Below are 19,128 nucleotides of genomic sequence, written 5' to 3' on the forward strand. Positions count from 1 at the left end.
GGAACAAGATGGGTTTCAACAGAACATTAACAATGCAGCACCATGGGCCAGATCAGTGAGCTCCATAGTGGTCGTTCAAGATCAATTTTAAAGGAAGTGACACTTCTGATACATTTCAGGTGCTTCTTGCATACCATTGCAGATGCAACTCGACTTATTTTGATTGGATTGCTCCGCCCAGAGAGATCCAGTTGTGCTCTGTCCATAATGGTCAGGCAAGCATCCAGAAGGCCCTCTTCAAACTAGAAGAGAAAAACACACAGGCTCCTTCAGTTCTTATTCTGGAAAGCAAATAAGAAGTTATTGTCTTTCCCCTCAACACTGATCAAAATAAAGTTTAACTTGGCATTTGTAATATAATTTTTCTTGAATATTAATTACCACAGTTAATAAAAAGTGCAAGAAAAAATAGTCTTTCAGTCCATCCTGGTCTGGACACCTGAAGGGGAGAGCAACAAAGTCATTTTTTAAAGCACAAAAAAAATTAATCAGATTAAATAAATAAATAAATATACATATTTAAATAATAAATAAATAATTATATACATATTTATGAAAATTTATATATTTATATTCATATAAAATATGAAGGTATAACAAATACAAGAATTTAGTCTATTCACTAAGCCCTCACTATCTTTTACAGAGCCCAGACTCATTAATATTAGAGGACCTTTCTGACATACATATTGCAGTGCTCAAAACTGAGCAACTGATGGGAGGCCAAAGTTTGGTCAAAGTCATCATACCTCAAAAAACAGTAATTTTGAACATGTATTTAGAATAAACTGGCAATTAGCTACATCATATTGATTAGCTCTGGCTTTTGAGTTTAGGACTGAAAAAAAGACAAGTGACCTAAAGCAGTCTTCTTAAAATGAAAGTCAAAACTTCAAACTTCTGGGTTCCAGTAATAACAAGCACAGGAAGGATTAGAGGGCAGAGGTGCCTAAATAGACTAGAATCCATCATCAAAGAACTTGTCCCATGATGTAGTTCAATTCGTTTAGGAGAAATTGCATAGCAGCAGCAAAGATCACTGTCCTCTGAGAAAGAACAGGGGACAGAGAAAAATGACTTAATAAAATTATCTTCTATATTCACTGAAAACATAAACATCAAAAGTGTATTTATATCATAGGCTGGGATTGAAACAATATGGTCTTCTCCCTCTTTCTTGGCTTTCCATGACAGTAACAGGAATACTCTATAGCTTATGCATGCTGCAAGTATTTATTAAAGACAGATTATGCTATTAGAGAGTTTTGTTTTCTAATAGGTCAAATACAGAAAAATTTGTCTGTATTATGTCACTGACAAACTACGGTAAGATACATTGTTGCACTCTAATGCAAAACCATCCAAAATAGCATCCATATATCATCATTTAACTCCTCAGCTCTGGCAGCCATAACTGTATTAATTTGATTTCTTTGGGACTTGCAGTGCAAAACTGAATTCTCAGTGGGGGCGCACATGTCTCAGGGGAGCCCCTTCCAGCATCCTATCCTCCATACAAAATGAAGCATTTGCCTAGGCGATATCAATACCACTGGTATATCTTGTAAATAATTCTGGGTCAAGGGTAGCTCTTTAGGGACACTCCCTTCAAAGCATGAGCCTCCCAATTGACCATGTAAACCCCTTAGCTCAGATCTGCTGGCATCAGTCCCATCTATCACCAGTTACTCTGCTGCTGGCCAGATCCAATGACTTGTCACTTTCACCATCATCAGACATCTGTTTTCCTCACATCAAGTCATCACCAGTATCAAAGACCCAAGTTAGATCAATAAGAAGTGTACTCTGCTCTAAACCCTTGTCATCTACCATTTATAAGATGTTTATTTTAATGTTGCTGCCTGAGATCTTAGTCTGGCTGTCATAAATATGTAGTCATAAGTTTAATCAGGGGTGTCAAACTCATTTGGCCCTGTGGGCTTATCTGGACCACAAGACTCCCTCTGGGCTGGCTAACTTGCAAGCAGCAACAGCGGCAGTGTTGATCCACAAAGAGGCTAGAGCTGCTGTTTCAGTGTGGCTCCCCAACCCAGGGTGTTAATGCCAATGTTGCTCAACCTCCCAGTCCCCTCCTCCCAATTGTCTCTTGCCACCAATTTGAATCACCAGGGTCAGCTAAAAACCCTGATGTTGGTGGCAGGTAAAGGAGGAGGTGGGGTGGGGACACGGTATTAACTCCCTGACTTCCAAAACCCACCAGAAACACCAGGTCCAGCATCTGCAGGGATTAACACCACTACTGCAGGGACTGCAGCAGCCATGGTGACAAGTGGGTGACCAACGTAGCCTACAGAGGTGGGTGGTCAAGCCTACAAGAAGCCCTCTGGTGTGGATAGCCCACCTCCAGCCTGTGAGCTGTATGTTTGCCACTCCTTAGGCATATATATGCATATTTCTGTGTTACATGCACAGAGTATAAAAGAGCATACATATTATATACAATGAGGCATGTAGAAATAACTGCCCTAGAGATTTATTTTGGCTTTAAAGATCCACCGTTTGACAACGTGAGTGTAACTCAGATAAAATCTGAAGAGTTACAAAAAGTTAAAATCTGATGAACTAACAAATATGGTTGCCTGGTTCTGTTGTGGTGATTCACTGCAGCTATGAACCCAGGTAACATGTGGCTTAATCCAGTCCTAGATTTCTTCTTCCAGGACAGTTCTTCTCAGACACTATAACAAGCTCTACACCAGGTTTTCAGTCCCTACATTAAACTGCTATCTAGGTGGACCTGAAGGAAAACACTGGATATGAACATCTCTAATATTTAGGAATCAGGAGGCTGCTTCTGCATTGCTAAAACACTGCTAAAGTGATCAGAGAAACCAATTAATTTGGCTGATAGAAAAAAGCAGGATTGAGACAGACTAGGATCCAAATAGATAAGGTTTCTATTCATGGCTTAGAATCTTTGGCAGAGCTGTTTGGAGAAACCTGCTCATTGAAGAGATGACTGGGGGAAGCACAGGCACAGAGGTCCTGTTGGCACACAAACATGGAAGTGAATGATCATATCAGAATTCTCTGCTTGTTTCAGCCAGGTCCCACCTGTATTTCACTTATTTTGGAAAGGGAGGGTGGCTGCAAAAAGTTTTAAAAAGGGGGTAGGGAGATGTGGGGGCTGGAAATTAGACCCTCCAGGTTTTACTAAAGAGAAAAAAGAGGGGAAAAAATTAAAGCACGGGGCAGAATGTGGAATATCCCAAACATCCTTGGGCAGAAAGTCAGCCCACACACTTCTCACAGAGAAATCAATGTTTGTGTTAGGAAGATACCACAGTCCAGAAATCTTTTCAAAATGATCAAATAAATCTTAAGTTTGATGAAATTTTAGGAACGCTGTGCAAAACTTGTGTCAAGATAACACACGAGAAGAAGTTTATTTTCACTAAGTGGTGGAAGGAGGTAAAACAAATACAGATCATTCCACATAGGGATTATAAAATTTGAAACACTCTTACCTTCATTTGGCCCAATTAGGCTTGATCTTGTAGAAGCGATAATGAAGCAGACAAAATTCTTGTGTATTTTGGAAATGTCTGCTAATAATATTTTGTTCTCAGTGGGCAGCCTCTTACCATCTGAAATATGCACCTAAAATAAGCTCTTTAAATATTAGATATTATGAAATTACTTTTCTGGATTAGGAATATGCCCACTTTATGCAATTTCAAATGCTTTTGTGTTTGTCAAAGAGGGACTGGTAATGTCCCTCTTGAGAGACTACAATTTCAACTAGAATCTGGCAGCGATTAAACTGAATTGCAGTACAGTATGGATTAGCCAGAAAACTTTTACATAACTCACCTGACCATAATTCCAGCTTCTGGTTTTTATATCATTGATGTCTCCATAGAAAATCACGCCAACATCATTCAGGACATACTCTTCCCTTTCCTTTTCATCATCCAAAAACACAGAGTCCTCTGCATCAGCGTATACACAATAACAATTAGTCTGTTTATATTTGGGGTAGATTTTTGAACTACAAGGCAACATATTCATCTTAAGCAAAAATGTTCTTTATTCAAGAAGCGTACTGTTATTTCCTCCAAGACAATATAAATAATCATCACCTATGGCAACTACATTCAGAAATAACATGTGCAGCTTTAAAAGCTTGCAATATGGAAAATGCTGACAACTCTTGACTGTTTTTAGCAGGATCCGTAAAGCATGATTAAAATGTCATGTCTTATCAAGAATTTCATGATTGTTGTGCATCACTAATTTAGAAGTCGGAGCACCATGACACAGTTCTGCATCTGCAAAACCGATCAAAGAGCAACAATTTCAACCCTGTTAATGTTAATGCAAAACAATTCACTGTTAAGAGAATTAAAGAAAACTCTGTAGTGCATAAGAACTTGGAGTTCAGGTTTTGCACCATCTTAACTTAGGGGTTTTGATCTTTTTCTGTAAATAAGTTACTGTATGTTTGCTTCCCACTTACCATAATTAGCCAGTCAATAAAATTAGAAGACATTTAAAATGAAAAAAAGAAATTGTTGAAAAAAAAAAACTTTAAAAAATGTTTAAGATATCTTTTCTAAACTAATTAAAAAGAGATTACAACAATAGTTTGCATGCTAGAAACAAAAATAATCTTAATTGAAGTCACTGTGACTACTCTCTGACTTACAGGAATGAATGCAGTAGACCCCCACTGCTAAAAACTGTGATAGCTCAGTTAAATTCAGAGGCATTATGACATTTGACACCTCCCCCCCACCATGTGCAAATGATTGGATGACTGGGTGGCTAAACAGTATCCTGGAACATGTAATGGGAGCGCACAAAGTAGTTAAACCATAGCCACAGCTATCATATGAAACAGAAATATCACAAGCTCTTATTATAATACCAGGCAGGTGCGCGTTTACTAGGGCTGTGCAAATCTTCGGGTGCTGATTTGATTTGGAGGATCTCTGAATCCGAATTGAATCAGGAGACCAATTAAATGGCCCAAATTGGTTCAAAGTTCTCCGAATCGAGTCGGAAAATATTCGGAGAGTTTTGGTGATTCGGGCAGTCCCCACTCGCTGCAGCAGGGAGCTGGATCCAGACTCCATGCTGGTAAGTAGGGGGAGGGGGAGCAAGAGGGTGGGGAGGGGACCATGGGGGACCCCTGCCAGGCCCCATCCCCTGCCTGCTCCCCCAGCTCCCTGAGTGCCCCCCAACCCTCGCCTACTGTCCCAACCCCGCTACCCTGCCCATGACTGCCCTGCTCACCCCAGAGCTCCCAGCTCTTTAAGAACAAAAAAAAAAAAAAAAAAAAAGTCCCACATTCACCAGATCCTGCAGCAGCCTTGAGACTTTTGGGGGCTAATGGAAGAGTTCCCCCCCCACAGCATGGGGCAGTGGTGGGGAGCAGGGATTGCCCCCCTGCCTGGCAGGAGCAGGTGAGTGGGGGCTGCTTTTTTTTTGTTTTAAGGGCCAGAAGCTGGGGTGGGCGGGGCACCCATGGGGGCACTGATTGAGTGGGTGGGGGTCAGGGGGCTTGTGACAGAGCCCCCCCATGTGGTGTGGGGCAGTGGGGGGCAGCGGGGATCACTCCCCCCCCCCCGAGCCTGGCAGCAACCGGTGAGTGTGGGCTTTTTTTGAAAGAGCTGGGAAAGCAGGCGGGGCAGCCATTGAGAGCGGGCAGAGGGATGGGGCCGATTTGGAGATTCAGCTGATTCAGCTGCACCTAAATCTCCAAATCAGATTTGGCCGAATAAATTTGGGACAGTGATTCAAATCACTGTCCCCAAAATCGGCCAAATCCAAATCCAATACTAGCCGCTTCACACAGGCCTAGCATTTACCTTGTATCGCCACTGTGGTAGAACTGTTTTTTGCACCATCAAAAATAATGGGGTAGATGATGCATCTGATTCTGAAAAGCTTACTATTTTAGACCTATTTAAATAGGATCTGTGTCTTAACAAGTTTATCTATAAAATGGTAATTTGGATTGAAATGGTGGTTGGTGTGTGTGTGTGTGTGTGTGTGTGTGTGAGAGAAAGAGAGAGAGGCAGAGGTCATTTTTACATGGTATACACACACACAAACAAATACATATGCACACACGCACACCTACATACATATACATATATACATATTATATAGATATACACACACACTATACACACATACCTACATGCACACACACACGTGTGTATATATACACACACAAATGCCTACACACACATTATACACACACACACAAATGCCTACACACACATATCATATATATACAAAAACACCTGCATACATACACATATTATATATACACACACACCTACACGCAGACACACACATAATAAAATATAGTATTATATATTATATATATATACAAAAACACCCACATACATACACACACACATTATATATACACACACCTACCTACATATACATACACATTATACACACACATCTACACACACACACCCCTACATAAACACCCCTACATACACATACATTATATACACACACCCTTACACACGACATACATGCACATTATATATACACACATCCCCCTACGTACACACATCTACACATGCCTACATACATATACACACGCATCTACATGCATACACACATATACATGTTTATATCTATATGCACACACACACACACATATATATATACACACACACCCCTACATGCACACACACATATACATATTATAGATACATACATATTATACACATACATATATATATACATACATACATATTATATATACACACATATACATACATACACATATATATACACATATACACATGCATCTACATGCATACACACATTATACGCACGCACGCACACCTATTATATATACAGACATGTGCGCACATTCAGAAGAGAAGAGAAGTGAAGTGAAGAGAAGAGAAATCCATAGCAAAATTCTCATTGACTTCAGCTGGGTGAGGACTTCACCTTGGCATACAGTGTTAAAAATATATATTTGACTTGGGGTAAAAATGGCTCATTTAGACTTTTATATGGAAGTAAACAAAAGGAAGTATTTTAATTTAGGAAACCTTTGTTGCACTTGGGAAAATAGTAGCATAGGACTAGATAGGGCCTCCAGAAACACTGAATCCAAAACCCTACTATTCCAGGTAATCATGTCACATAATTCTATCCATAACCTATCAACCCACACCTTAAGACTAATTTGGTCTTTTGCCTCATGATTCTTGTTGGAAGGCTTTTTTAGACCCTCACTTGTCTGATGCTTAGAAATCTTCTATTAATTTCCAGCCTGAATGTATTCATGGCCAATTTCTAATCATGTGTTCTTCAGGCAACATTGTCCTTCAGAGATTTTCCTCTTGATTTATTTTCCCTCCGTGTCATGAGACCTCTGCATCTCTCTAATATCATCACTGTTATGGCTGCAGCTAATGTGCACATTCCTGAGATAGATTTAAGCTACCAAGGGTGGGTACTGATGGCAGAATAGCTGTGACAGCATAGAGCTCTCCACAGGCTGCGAATGCCACCAGAGGATCTAGGTAAATACTAGGCCATGGTGAGGGTTCCTTTTCTGCACCTGTTCCAGTTTGAATTTATTTTTCTTGAACATAAGTGATCACAATTGTACATAGTATTTCAGATGAGATCTCAGCTCTGCCTTGTACAATGGCACTAACACTTCTAAAAATATCTTTCCTGGAAATATGAGATAGACTACTGCGATTGCAGAAAGTATCTCATGTCCACATTGCCACCCTTTGATTGCCTAAACCAGTCAGACACTTCATCTCATCTTCTGTTAATTTCCACCTGACAAACTCCCAGTTTATAACAGAAGCTCATGCTAACAATTCCAAGTAGCAGGACCTTGCATGATGTAATGTTTAATCTTGTCCTGCTTTATTACTCCATCCCTTGAGGCCATCCACCTCTTCCTTTATGATACTCCCGTCTTCTTTCGTATTGATAATCCCTCTCACTTGTGTGTCATAAGCAAATTTCACCAGCTCACTCTTACTTTTTAATACCAAAGGTCATTAAGTAAAATATAAAACAGAACTCCATCTTTAAGTAACTTGATTAGTATCTTCCTCCACCAGTCTGAGGGGTTTCCCATTTGGCACTAATCTCAAAGGTGGCTTTGGAGTACAGAAGGATTTCATTCATAACATGCTGTGGTTGTGCTATCATAATTCTCATTATTTAGCATCAACATCAATGTAATTATCTTCATAATTTTTGCTTTTAAGGAAACTGACAGAAAAGTTTTGCTAGATTTGCAAACCTGAAGAGATTTTTTTGCACAGCTCTTCCCTGATGTTCCTTGGCACTCCAGTCTGACTGGAACAAACCCATAAGACTATGTGGTAGAACTCCCAGTGTGCCAGTGACAGCCAGCAACTTCAATAAACTTTATTTAATTCAATGACTGTGTAAGTATTCTGGCTGCTAGTGGGCTGTTTATTCAGTGTTTTACAATTCTATCCCTCCCAGGTGGGTCATCAGCTAAAAAGATTCCACAGGAGATTTGGGTATCTGCAAAAAAGCAGAATAAGACAGGGAGGAAACAGTTGGGGACATTTTCACTTTTGTGACATTTTGTGAAAATGTTATTTGGCTGAAAAAATTTAAAAAGTGTTATATAGTTTTATTCAGGAGCCTTTGAAACCTGCACTACCAGCAGGGTAAAAGAAAGGCAAGGAGCTTTTATCATGTTTCTCAGAGGTGTAACAGCGAGGGTTCACGCATTGGGTGGCAGGGCTGTGGCAAGGGCTAGGCTGGCTGCAGAAGCTGGGCTGGTAGAAGCATGCGCTGTCACTCATGCAGCCTCTCTGTGTGCCTGGGGCCAATTCCATTATTGCTTACTGCTTACTATGCAACCGATGTTCTCCACAAGTCTGAAACCCTTCTCTCCGCATGTACACATGCACGCCTATTGCACAGTACAATGCTCTTTCCTCTTCTAATAGTTAGGGCTTGTCTACCCTGCTGAAGTGGTTGGTTTTGGGGAGGATAGCAATGAGCTCTATCTACACAGTTGAATCTATATAGGCACACTCCCAATCTGCAGTCACCAGTGATGCCACTCTGGGTTCATCTCCAGCAGCTGTTCTCCAGTGTGTCAGAAACAAGAGGGCTCAACAGCGGGCACCAGGAACAAGCCTTCCTCAAATCTACAGACTACAGTGGGAAGCACCATCCTTACCAGGACACGATCTTGCCATGGTGTGGTATAGAAATTTACAGGTCTGCTACTGGCTGTGGACTAACTGCCTTTTAGGCAGTAGATCATGACTCTAAATTCAGGTTGCATACATAGATTTAAAACCTCAGACCAAAACTAGAGAATCCCTGGGAAGCTGGACTTGAGGAGACAGATTATTAAGTGTATTCAAGGCTCCAACTCTCCACTCAGAATCCTTTCATTGCTGAACGTTACCAATAATGTTGCCTAATTAACGGATCACTGAAGTCCTGTTTCACTGGTGGCTGAGTTGAATAATTTGCCCATTGCACTACAATACAGTCGGACCCCCCGTTACACAGTTTTGAGTTACACCGATTCACGTATACACGCTTTATATAATGTGATCACGTGTCAACTTACATGATACCCTTCACGTTTACACTGTTTGTAGTAGAGTGCTTGTTAGTTTGGAGTCTGCTTACGTAGCGTTAGCATCACTTAGTCATCTCCAAGACTGTCCATCATTTCTGGTTATGTTAACCCCTGAACATTTGTGAAAATGGCGTCAAAGAAAGCCTTTGACATTGTGCCCAAAAGAGCATGTAAGTCTATCACCCTAGCCCAGGAAATTGAAATCCTTAATAAATTAAGAGAAGTCAATAGTGCTACGTTGATTGCTCACCAATACAGTTTAAGTGAATCAACTGTGCATACCATTAAAAAAAGTGAGCAAAAAATTAGAGACTGTGTGAAAACAACAACCCCTGTGAGCTTGAGAGTGTCGTTGGTGACTAGAATTCCTTATTTAGATAAGGTTGAAAAATTCCTTAATCTTTGGATCAATGAAATGACCAATACAAAAGGAGCAGTTGTTGACGGTGCAGCAGTTAGGGCTAAAGCTTTGTCTCTGTATGAGCACATAGCCGGGAGTAAAGGTTTTAATAAGGCTATTAATTCCATTATTTTATGTTTAAATATCCTTTTATTATGAAATAATGTTATCAAATCTTGGTCCCAGGTCCCTATCCCCCTCTTTTCCTTTGACTTAATGCCTTGAGTTACACGGTTTCAACTTACATGGTGTTTTTCAGGAACATATCCCCTGCGTAACTTGGGGTCCGACAGTATATATTTACTCATTATCCTTTGCATTTTATTTAAAGCACATTTGTAAAAAGGGGTGCAAGGTGCACCTTCGAAGATATGGAAAATACATCTTCTGCAGATGTTGGTAGCTTATCCATTCAGGAAGGACTGACTGCTTTCTTGACAACTGATGTGGTTTTCTTTTATAGGTAAAAAATATCAGCTGGTCTTGTTGACAGCAGTCCAAATGCCTGTTAGTTCATGACTGCATCATCTTAGAGAGATCAAGTGGAGATCAATTTAACTCTTTGTCAATTCTTAATATTTATTTTAAATGTTGATAAAGCAAAAGAGAAAATAGTCCCTGTGTTTTCACTGGGAAGGGAAAAATTAAACAAGCCTGTCCTTAGAAAGCAATTGCTGTGATTTTTGGCAGCTTTCAATACCACTGAGACTACGTGTAAGAAAAAGCAAGACATTTGTGAACTATTTTGCTTCTAAGCATGTTGTAGGTAGCAAAACTGTACCGTGCGTAACACAACTTCTAATTATTTTGTGATGAACAGAAATAAGTGAAATTTGATGAACTGATACCTCCTACTAAATAGTTTATTTTGGAAATTAATAAAGTATTAGCAACGCTCCAGAAAAGAAGATTAGCTTACATGATAATTAGTAAGGGTGCAGTATACTTCCCTTGGATAGAGTGAAGGTAGAATGAAGGGAATAAGAGATGTGCACAGGAAGCTCCCCCTACCATTCACACCTCAGTAAAGGACCCAGCTACAGTTGTACATCCTGTACTGTCCTGAGCATACGAATGGCTTCTTCTGGCACTTCCTGAGACAGCCAAATGGGCAGTATCTTCCAGGAAGCTTGCAAGTTACTCTGTGCAGGTGAGCATATGCTATATCTCTTCCAAGGGTACAACAGGCACTTTCCCTAAGAACTCAGGAGCTTTGTGTGGCTGTAATCAATTGGCTCCAAATTCGCCTGCTGGTTCAGTGCAGATCTGTGCCATAACTGAAGCCATGACAGAGCTCAAAGTAGGCAATGGCTAAGGAGTTTGCAGGCATTTGGGTGGGCATGTGCATGTGCACACAAAATCTACCCAACCAATAGCCAAGTACAGTGCAGCTGTATGGTTGTTACTCTAGACTTTGAGCTTGAAAAGCAATGAGTACCTGCCTGCACCATCAGTAGTGTGTTAGGTACTTTGGGTGAATTTCACCCTTCTGCCATTACAAGCAGATTCGACTAAATTTGTATCTTAATGGCAAATCTAGGGAAAAGTTTTACATGGCACAAAGTTGGATTCCTGATATAGGAAAAGGCTTAAGTCATCCATATTTATTCATAATCCTCAGTGAACTTATAAGCTATTTGAAGGACATGAACTGATGGGATCTATAACTGGATCAGCAAAAACATATACATCTCAATAGCTTAAGCACATTGCCCAGTTAGCAAAAGATGGAATGAGCAAGGTGCATCTGTACAGTCAGTGAAGCTGGTAGCATGATCCAATATAGTGTACAGCCCTCTTGGTAAAGCCTCTACAAAAGTCATTAGAATGCCTAATCCAGGTAGTTAGAAGAGTTCAGCATCTCTGAAGTCAATGCAAGCTGTAGGGGCACCTCTTGGAACCAAGTTCATAATATTTAGGTAGATGTAAATGCTATTACCCCAGGGAGTTATTCATTAAAAAGTGGGTGATTAGTTCACGTAGGTGACATCTCTTAATCCTATGGAATGGTGAGTGCTCTCGAGCTTCCTGCGCTAAATGGGGAGGTAAGAGCACCGCTCACACCTCCCAGGATCAGGATCTAAAGCAATAGCTGAATTAGCAAAGTCTGCCTGCTGAGCAGCGGGAGCAGTTACATCATATAAAATAATCTAGTGACTTCTGAAGCAAGCTCTCCTTCTAGAAAGAAAAATTGCTTTCTAGCTTGACTGGTGAAATATGCAGACTTCTCCTGAAATGGCTACTATGCAAACCTAACCAAGAAAAATGTGTCAAACCTGAACAGCTGCATTAAAGGAAAGACACAAATACAAAGCCTTGCTCTTAAAAAGAACCTCAGAGAGATCTATTGGCACTTCTTTGAAGCAATGAGCTGGAAAGCTGCTAGTGAAAGTGACAGTCTGCCCAGGTTATGAGCAATTCCCCTACATTTCAGGTATAAATCTTCTCTCCTTCTAAAGATACATATCATACCCCCTCCCCACAATTATTTATTCACCTAGGAAGAAAGTCTAGTTTAAGCTGCCATGTGAGTTTCTATATTTTTCAGCTGATCCATAGAACCTCTGCCTTTAAGGTCAGAGGAAAGGTGGTGGGGCATTCTCTCTCCCTTGTGTTCTCATACCAAAAGGCTGAGCAGAAATAGATGCTGAATAGTTTAAATGACCTAGAAAGACGTTGGATAAGCAGCAAATATGGGTCAAAACAAAATCAAGCCCTTGGATATACAGAAAACAAAACCTGTTACAGACAATAAGATATAGAATATTTAAACAGGTCACAAAGATCAACCTCTGCCTTTGCAAAATGGAATACATGTGTTATTTGTAGACACAAAAGTGGTGGTCCAAACAGTTGAGGGTTGTCTAAAACCCCTGGGGTGGGCAAGAGCTCACATACCTTTCTAGCCCCTGTGGATATATCAAGGATCTGTGTGCTTCCATAAAGCTGTAGGCCACAAGGCAGGCCTAGAGAAGCATGAGTTAAAAGCTAAGTTACGTGGAAGAAGACAGTACATTAGAACATTTGGAATCTGTGCAAGGTCATTCTAAGATATTCTTGTGGAACATCATACAGAAGCAGTACAATCTGCTGTAGTATGCAAGGAAAGCATGCAGGACAGGACAGCTGTACCTGGTATAATAGATGGGAGAGGTATGTAAGAATGATAACAATCATAAGATCATAAATCAGCAAATTGTGAGGTGTAATAACACCAGTTTGATGTCAGCACTTGTAATGTAGAAAAAGGATAAAACAGAAATGCATTTTAGATGCGAGTTTAACCCTTCAGTATCCCTGCTGTCAGCCAGTCAAATGACAGGGTTGATAGCATGAATAAAAGCTACATTTACCTTGTACTCACTAACTGATGCATGCTTATTCAAACTGTATTGTAACAAGACCTAACAAGCTCTTGGAAACAATGACAACAGTGCTCTCTTTCACTCTCTCATGGCAAAATCTTATGTTACCTACTGCTGCTGAAGGCTACAGCATCAGCTTTGCATCACTGTTTATAGCTTGTCTTACTTATTTCCTCCACCAACATGGTATTTTTTGTTTAATTTGACTTGCATTTGTTGGGCCTTACTCAACAAGACTACTTAGCTTAAGGGCGGGAGTTCAGATGTACACTGGCTAGTCATCTAACATGAAAACTCATACAGGGTGTGTACATCATTCATGAATTTTCACTAGGCAACTTGCGTTTTTAAAGATTTTGGCACTGGGTTTGTCTTCATGTGACTGTGTGTGCTGGTTGCCATACTGGGTATTGAACCAGGGACATCACAGCTGGAAACACTGTGCTATAGCTTGAGTTATAGAGCCACGACTCACTGGCTAGGACTGGAATAGTCTTATAACAAGCATAGGGGGGGAAAGTTATCTATTCAGAAGAAAGTTACATTTGCGATCCTACTTCTGCTTGGGACTCCTCCCACTTGTCATAGCTACACCTCCCCTCACATCTGTCCCCAAAGTCCTGAAGTAGCTATCGTTGTGGCCTTAAGATGCCCAGTGTTTTCCAACACGCTTACATTATACACTAAAGTCATGGTCTCTGTTCCTTTCAGTCGTTTCTACTTAATTCCACTCAACGTTAACAAACCTCTTCCTAAATAATACATAAAGCTAATCATTGCTAATATTCTCTTGGACCAAAGGCAAGTAATAAACTTGGCAGAAATCATTCTATGTAGAAAAGAAAGAGTGTAGCAGACTGACATACTCTATTAATAATGCTAAACTTGTTCATCACAAACTATGAAGGCATTTGGCACATGTGAACAAGGTGCTGATTTTTACATGTGAACGTGGAACAGGAGGTTCTACAAATGTAGTCCTTTATTCCACGTATTAGTTGGGAAGGCATAAGAACATAAGTAGGAATTTACCATATATGCGATTTCGTGGATTTTACAAAATCCAGCTTTGCCTGCAAAATCCACAGAATAATAATTAAAAAAACCCCAAAAACTTATCAAGTGCTATGACAGCTTGCCAGGCAGGGAAGGGGGAGAAGGGACAGCCAGCTAGATAGCTGCTGTCCCTGCCCCTCACTGATGACTGGGTGTGAGGGCTGCCTGTCATGTGGCCCTGCCCATCTCTAATCAGTGGCAAGGGGCAGGGCTGCATGACAGACAGTCCTCACAGCCAGACACAAGGAGTGGGGCCACATAACAGGAAGCCTCTGTGGCCAATCAGCAGCATGGGGGGCCTGCCACACTCTGCCCATGAAATGGGTGCCTGGGCTCACGTTCTACCTGCAAAATCAGGGGGCAACCCCAGCGAATTAGGTTGGTCCCTAAACATAAGGGATACCATAGTGGGTCAGAGAACAGATACATCTAACACAGTACCCTGTGGCACAGGCTGGATGGAAAAAGTATTTATGCAGGGCCTGTCCAAACTGATTTGTCCTCTGCCCCTTTTCCCTTACATCTTCCAGCATTGAAAGGCCTAGGGAGTCCTACTTTGGGGGTTGCAACCCTACCGGTGTGTTTAATAGCCACTGGTAGACCAATCTGGAATGAGTTTGTCTAATCCATTTTTAAACCTGGTTAAATTGTTGGCTTCTACAATATCTTGTGGCAGTAGGTTCCACTAGTTTGCTATGCACTATGTGAATGGTTTGATCTCCTTGCCAAAGGCCAGTTTCCTGGAAATGAACACAGGTTTATTGAACTATCAGTTTCACACATACAAACAGGGCCTGAAGAACAGCCCACTAAAGTTAGTGGGAAAACTCAGTAACTACTTGGGAATGAGGAGAGCAGTAACATAACTAAATGGGGGCAATCAGGGCACCAGCACAGGGTGCCAACTAAGAAGGCACCAGAATGGTCCCCTCCCCATAGCAGTCTTCGCTATGGCAGGCACAGCTTGGTCTTAGGAGCCAGGCAGGCATAGCCCCCTGCCCAGCAGTGCTGGGGTGGGAGGGTTTGGATTAGAGGCACAGTGCTGCCCCCAGGAATGGGGGGTAATGAATGGGGCACTAGAAGCACCCTTCCTTCCCACCCTGGGAATCCATGCCGATGCCTGCTTCTCAGTGGCAGCAACCCAAGGCCATGTTGGTATGCCAGCAGCAGCAGCTACCACTCAAGTGAGTAGAGCCTGGGCAGGTAAGACTCGTCTCTCCCATGGCCATCATAATTCCCCCTCCTCTCCCACCTGGGTGCTGAAAGAGCGTGCTGTGCCTGTGGAGGGGAGTCAAGGGCAAGATAAAGTGAATACTCACTTACTTTCCAACTCTCTTGCCCGAAGCGAACATATAATCATATAAAAAACTACTGCTTCCTTGGAAAGTAACCAACCACATTCAAATCATGTCCAGACAACAGCCACAGTCACCCTAAGCTATATCGGGCCCTTGCCTCACCAAAAGCCTGGGTAAACTGCTGAAACTTTGTGCAGAACTCATGTATGTGATTTCTACACAGCTCTCACCTTGGCACCAGGGATTGAACAGGATGTAGGTATCAGTTGCTGAGTTTCTCTTGGTTCTGATGATGCCAGAGGGGGTCCAGACAGCAACATACAAGCGAAATTTCCCAACAATGCAGTCTGGTGCAGACATGATGGACAGGTTAACAGAGTTGCCCTCCTTCTGCATAACCTTGGCTCCCCAGGCCCCGCTTTTTAGTTCTTCAACCAAAGGGATCTGAATGTAAGTGCCTTTGTTTACCTGTGGATATCGACCTGCAGGAATGGAAACAGAAGAGGATCCTTCTGTGAATACAACCAGCAGCTTAGCAAATGCCTCTATTTAACAGTCTCATAGTTTCCTTGTGCTCTTCAGTTGGCTGCATACACACATTGTCTCATCTCCAATTTATATTGTAAGCTCTTATGCATAATGATCACTTCTTGGTTTGATGGGCTCAGATCATGTGTATATGATCATGTGTATATTCTATGGCCTTGCCAAGCAGGGCCTTAGGCCATACTGTAGTGCGCATAAGCATCAGTTTCCTAAGCTGTGTCCATTCTGCCCCTTGGTTAGACTCAACCAGGCTAGCTTTAAATTAGCCATAGAATCAGGGTAACCCAGTCCAACCATCTGAACAGTTGCAGGATGGCCTATTCCTAAAGCAACACTATTCCAAGCCACTGCACAAAGTTTCTTCTGGACTCCAATTTACCTCTTACCCAATAAATCAAAAGTCAGATCTCACCAAGCATTTAGCCATGGACAAATAAAACAAGCAGACTGCTTTATTTTTTTACTCTAATATTACTATTTATGCACTTTGAAGTTGAAGGTGTGGGGTATGTATATGATTTTACAGCACTGTGCAGAGATCATCTCAAGTGTGAGATGGGAACATCTATTAACTTTGGAAAAATTGTACACAGAGTTAGATCTGAAGTTTGCATCATGGGCCAATCTATGTTTCTAATGTGTGGGTCTACTATGCTTCATTTGATGGATTGTTCAGCGCCATATAGCCCAGTTTGCCCTGCAGGCCAGGGATGCAGTAACCTATATGACCTTCCATATTACCAGTTTATTGGGGCATGCATTGGAAGGAAGATACATAGAAATTTTTAAAAAAGGATCTGAAAGAAAAAGTAAAATCAATAGCAAACACAGAAAAATAAAGTGCAAGTGCACTTCAAAAAGTCCTTCAAAAGAAGAGAAGTGTAGAAGGATAAGACTAAAGAGGTAACAGATATAAGGGTCTTGTGTCTATTAACAGTTGGGATCTGAGAGCTGAACACAGTACTGTCCTTTAAACTAGTGCAGGGTTTGACCCTTCTTGCCTCGCCAGTAGGTGCTTTGTTTCCAGTTGTGATAATTGTATAAAGAAACAGAACACCCCAAACTTTCAACACAACAGAGCAAACCAGTTATGTCTGAATAGGCACACATACATTTATATGGACTACTTTTCAAATGCTATCCTTACCTCTTTTCTATGGGGAGAGTTATTAATACCAGTAGGTACTTTGGGGTATATCAGACTTACAAATCAATTGTCAACCCTTACAGAACCTACACTCCAATGCAGGATCCAGAATCTGAAAGATCCCCAAGTGACCAAAGGGAGAACTTTCCCCATGTCAAAGCAGAGTGAGGTCCTTGTAAACTGTCTTTGCCACCGTCCTCCCACTGATTATTTGAATGCAGTACATAATTGTCTCCTCACTGTTTCAGATTTAGATCCACAATGAAGCTTGTGGCTGAATATTTTATTAAGCATTACAGGCCTAGGCTTAGTGAAACTGGATTCTATGAGTTCATCTACACATGAAACTAATGCAAAGCAATAAACTCTGGTGCATGTTGTGCTGGTGTTTATTGCTCCCTAGCACCACATCTTCACATATGCCCAAGACTGCAGCATGCTGAGCCAGGTTAGAGCAGCCCCAGCTGGCAGGAGACCTGGGGGGTCAGCCTGCTAATCTGGGGCTGCTCCAACCTGGCTTAATGTGCTGCAGAGGAGCTGGTGCATGAGGGTGCTTCGGTGTCAGGGGCTAACCGGCAGGCAGCACACATGCTGAAGCCCCAGACAGCCCCAGCAGCATCTATACGTGTGTTGCTGTGCACTAAATAACACTGCTGCAAAATAATACTTGTATTTACAAGTCTTAACCTGCGGCAGAGTAAGTTTCCTGCTGCCTAATAGGGCTGCATGTGTAGACATGGAGACTTCACTGTGCAGTTTATCAAGCAGCTCTGCAGTAAATGTATCATGTAGATGTGCCCACTGTGTATTAAAGTATTTCTTAAGTTGACCATGGAAGCTGAATAAGCAAATGGAGGCTAAACTCTGTGTTATTGTCTGAATCGGTAAATAAAAAGGTCAATGGGGTTTGATCCTAACAGGTGCTAGTTTAGATGCTCAGGTGCTATGAGGAGCTGGCATTAGAACACCAGCTGATCTAAAACGAACCCAAGAGGAAGTTGATTAGTGTAAACATAACCCTCCAGAACACAGGTAACGGTTTCCTTCATTTGAAATTCATTTGAAAGAGCAGGGTTTCCCTATGTTTGAAATGCAAACAGAACTACAAATAAAAGAGCCAGGCAGTTCTGACTGACTCTAGAAACTTGGAAGATGGTTTGGAGCCGATTTGCAGTCACATATATACATTGAGCTGTCAGACAGTAACTCAAGCACTCACATACACACCTCAAAGATAAAGATCTTATTGCTATATTTAAAACCAGAAGGCTTAGGATCTCTGGCATTGATGCAGTTGAGCTGGAGAGGTGCCAACCAAAGGGTCCGTACATTGGTTCAGCATAGGTTTAGCAAGAATTAAAGCTATTCTGCTCAGTGGAGTTTTGCCATCCATGGCTTGGTTTTAGGCATTCATAGCTAAGCATTAATTTCAGTGGGAGATGCACCACCTCTGAAAGTCAGCTCATAGATATGATATATTAAATAGCTACAGTCACTTCTATAACAGAAGGGCATACTTTCAATAATGGTTTTGATTCTTGGACTCAGAGTCTCTTTCCTTGGTTGGTTGCTACCTTCCCTGTTTATCAAGACCATGATGGCTTCTGTTGCAGCCATCATGCCTCTTCAAAGCAACTCCCAGTCTTTGCTGCTGCCATCCCAGAATGCAGCGATGCCTCCTGAGTCAGGGCGAGTGGGTTCAC

General features: G+C 41.5%; 1 protein-coding gene across 3 annotated transcripts in view; it reads right to left on the reverse strand.

The window, feature by feature from the left end:
• The window catches only part of F13A1 (coagulation factor XIII A chain), a 101,579-nt gene that overhangs the window by 47,322 nt on the left and 35,129 nt on the right, over window positions 1-19,128 (reverse strand). For 2 of the 3 annotated variants that reach the window (XM_006267941.4, XM_019490525.2), the window contains 3 exons: window positions 15,963-16,214; window positions 3,835-3,953; window positions 135-242 (listed from right to left, as the gene is read on the reverse strand). In XM_006267941.4, the coding sequence (XP_006268003.1) occupies window positions 135-242; window positions 3,835-3,953; window positions 15,963-16,214 (479 nt within the window). The remainder of the gene's footprint in view (window positions 1-134; window positions 243-3,834; window positions 3,954-15,962; window positions 16,215-19,128) is intronic. The other variant, XM_059724366.1, reaches the window with a different exon arrangement.

This window comes from Alligator mississippiensis, chromosome 3, assembly GCF_030867095.1.
Source record: "Alligator mississippiensis isolate rAllMis1 chromosome 3, rAllMis1, whole genome shotgun sequence".
In the NCBI taxonomy this organism is placed as follows: domain Eukaryota; kingdom Metazoa; phylum Chordata; order Crocodylia; family Alligatoridae; genus Alligator; species Alligator mississippiensis.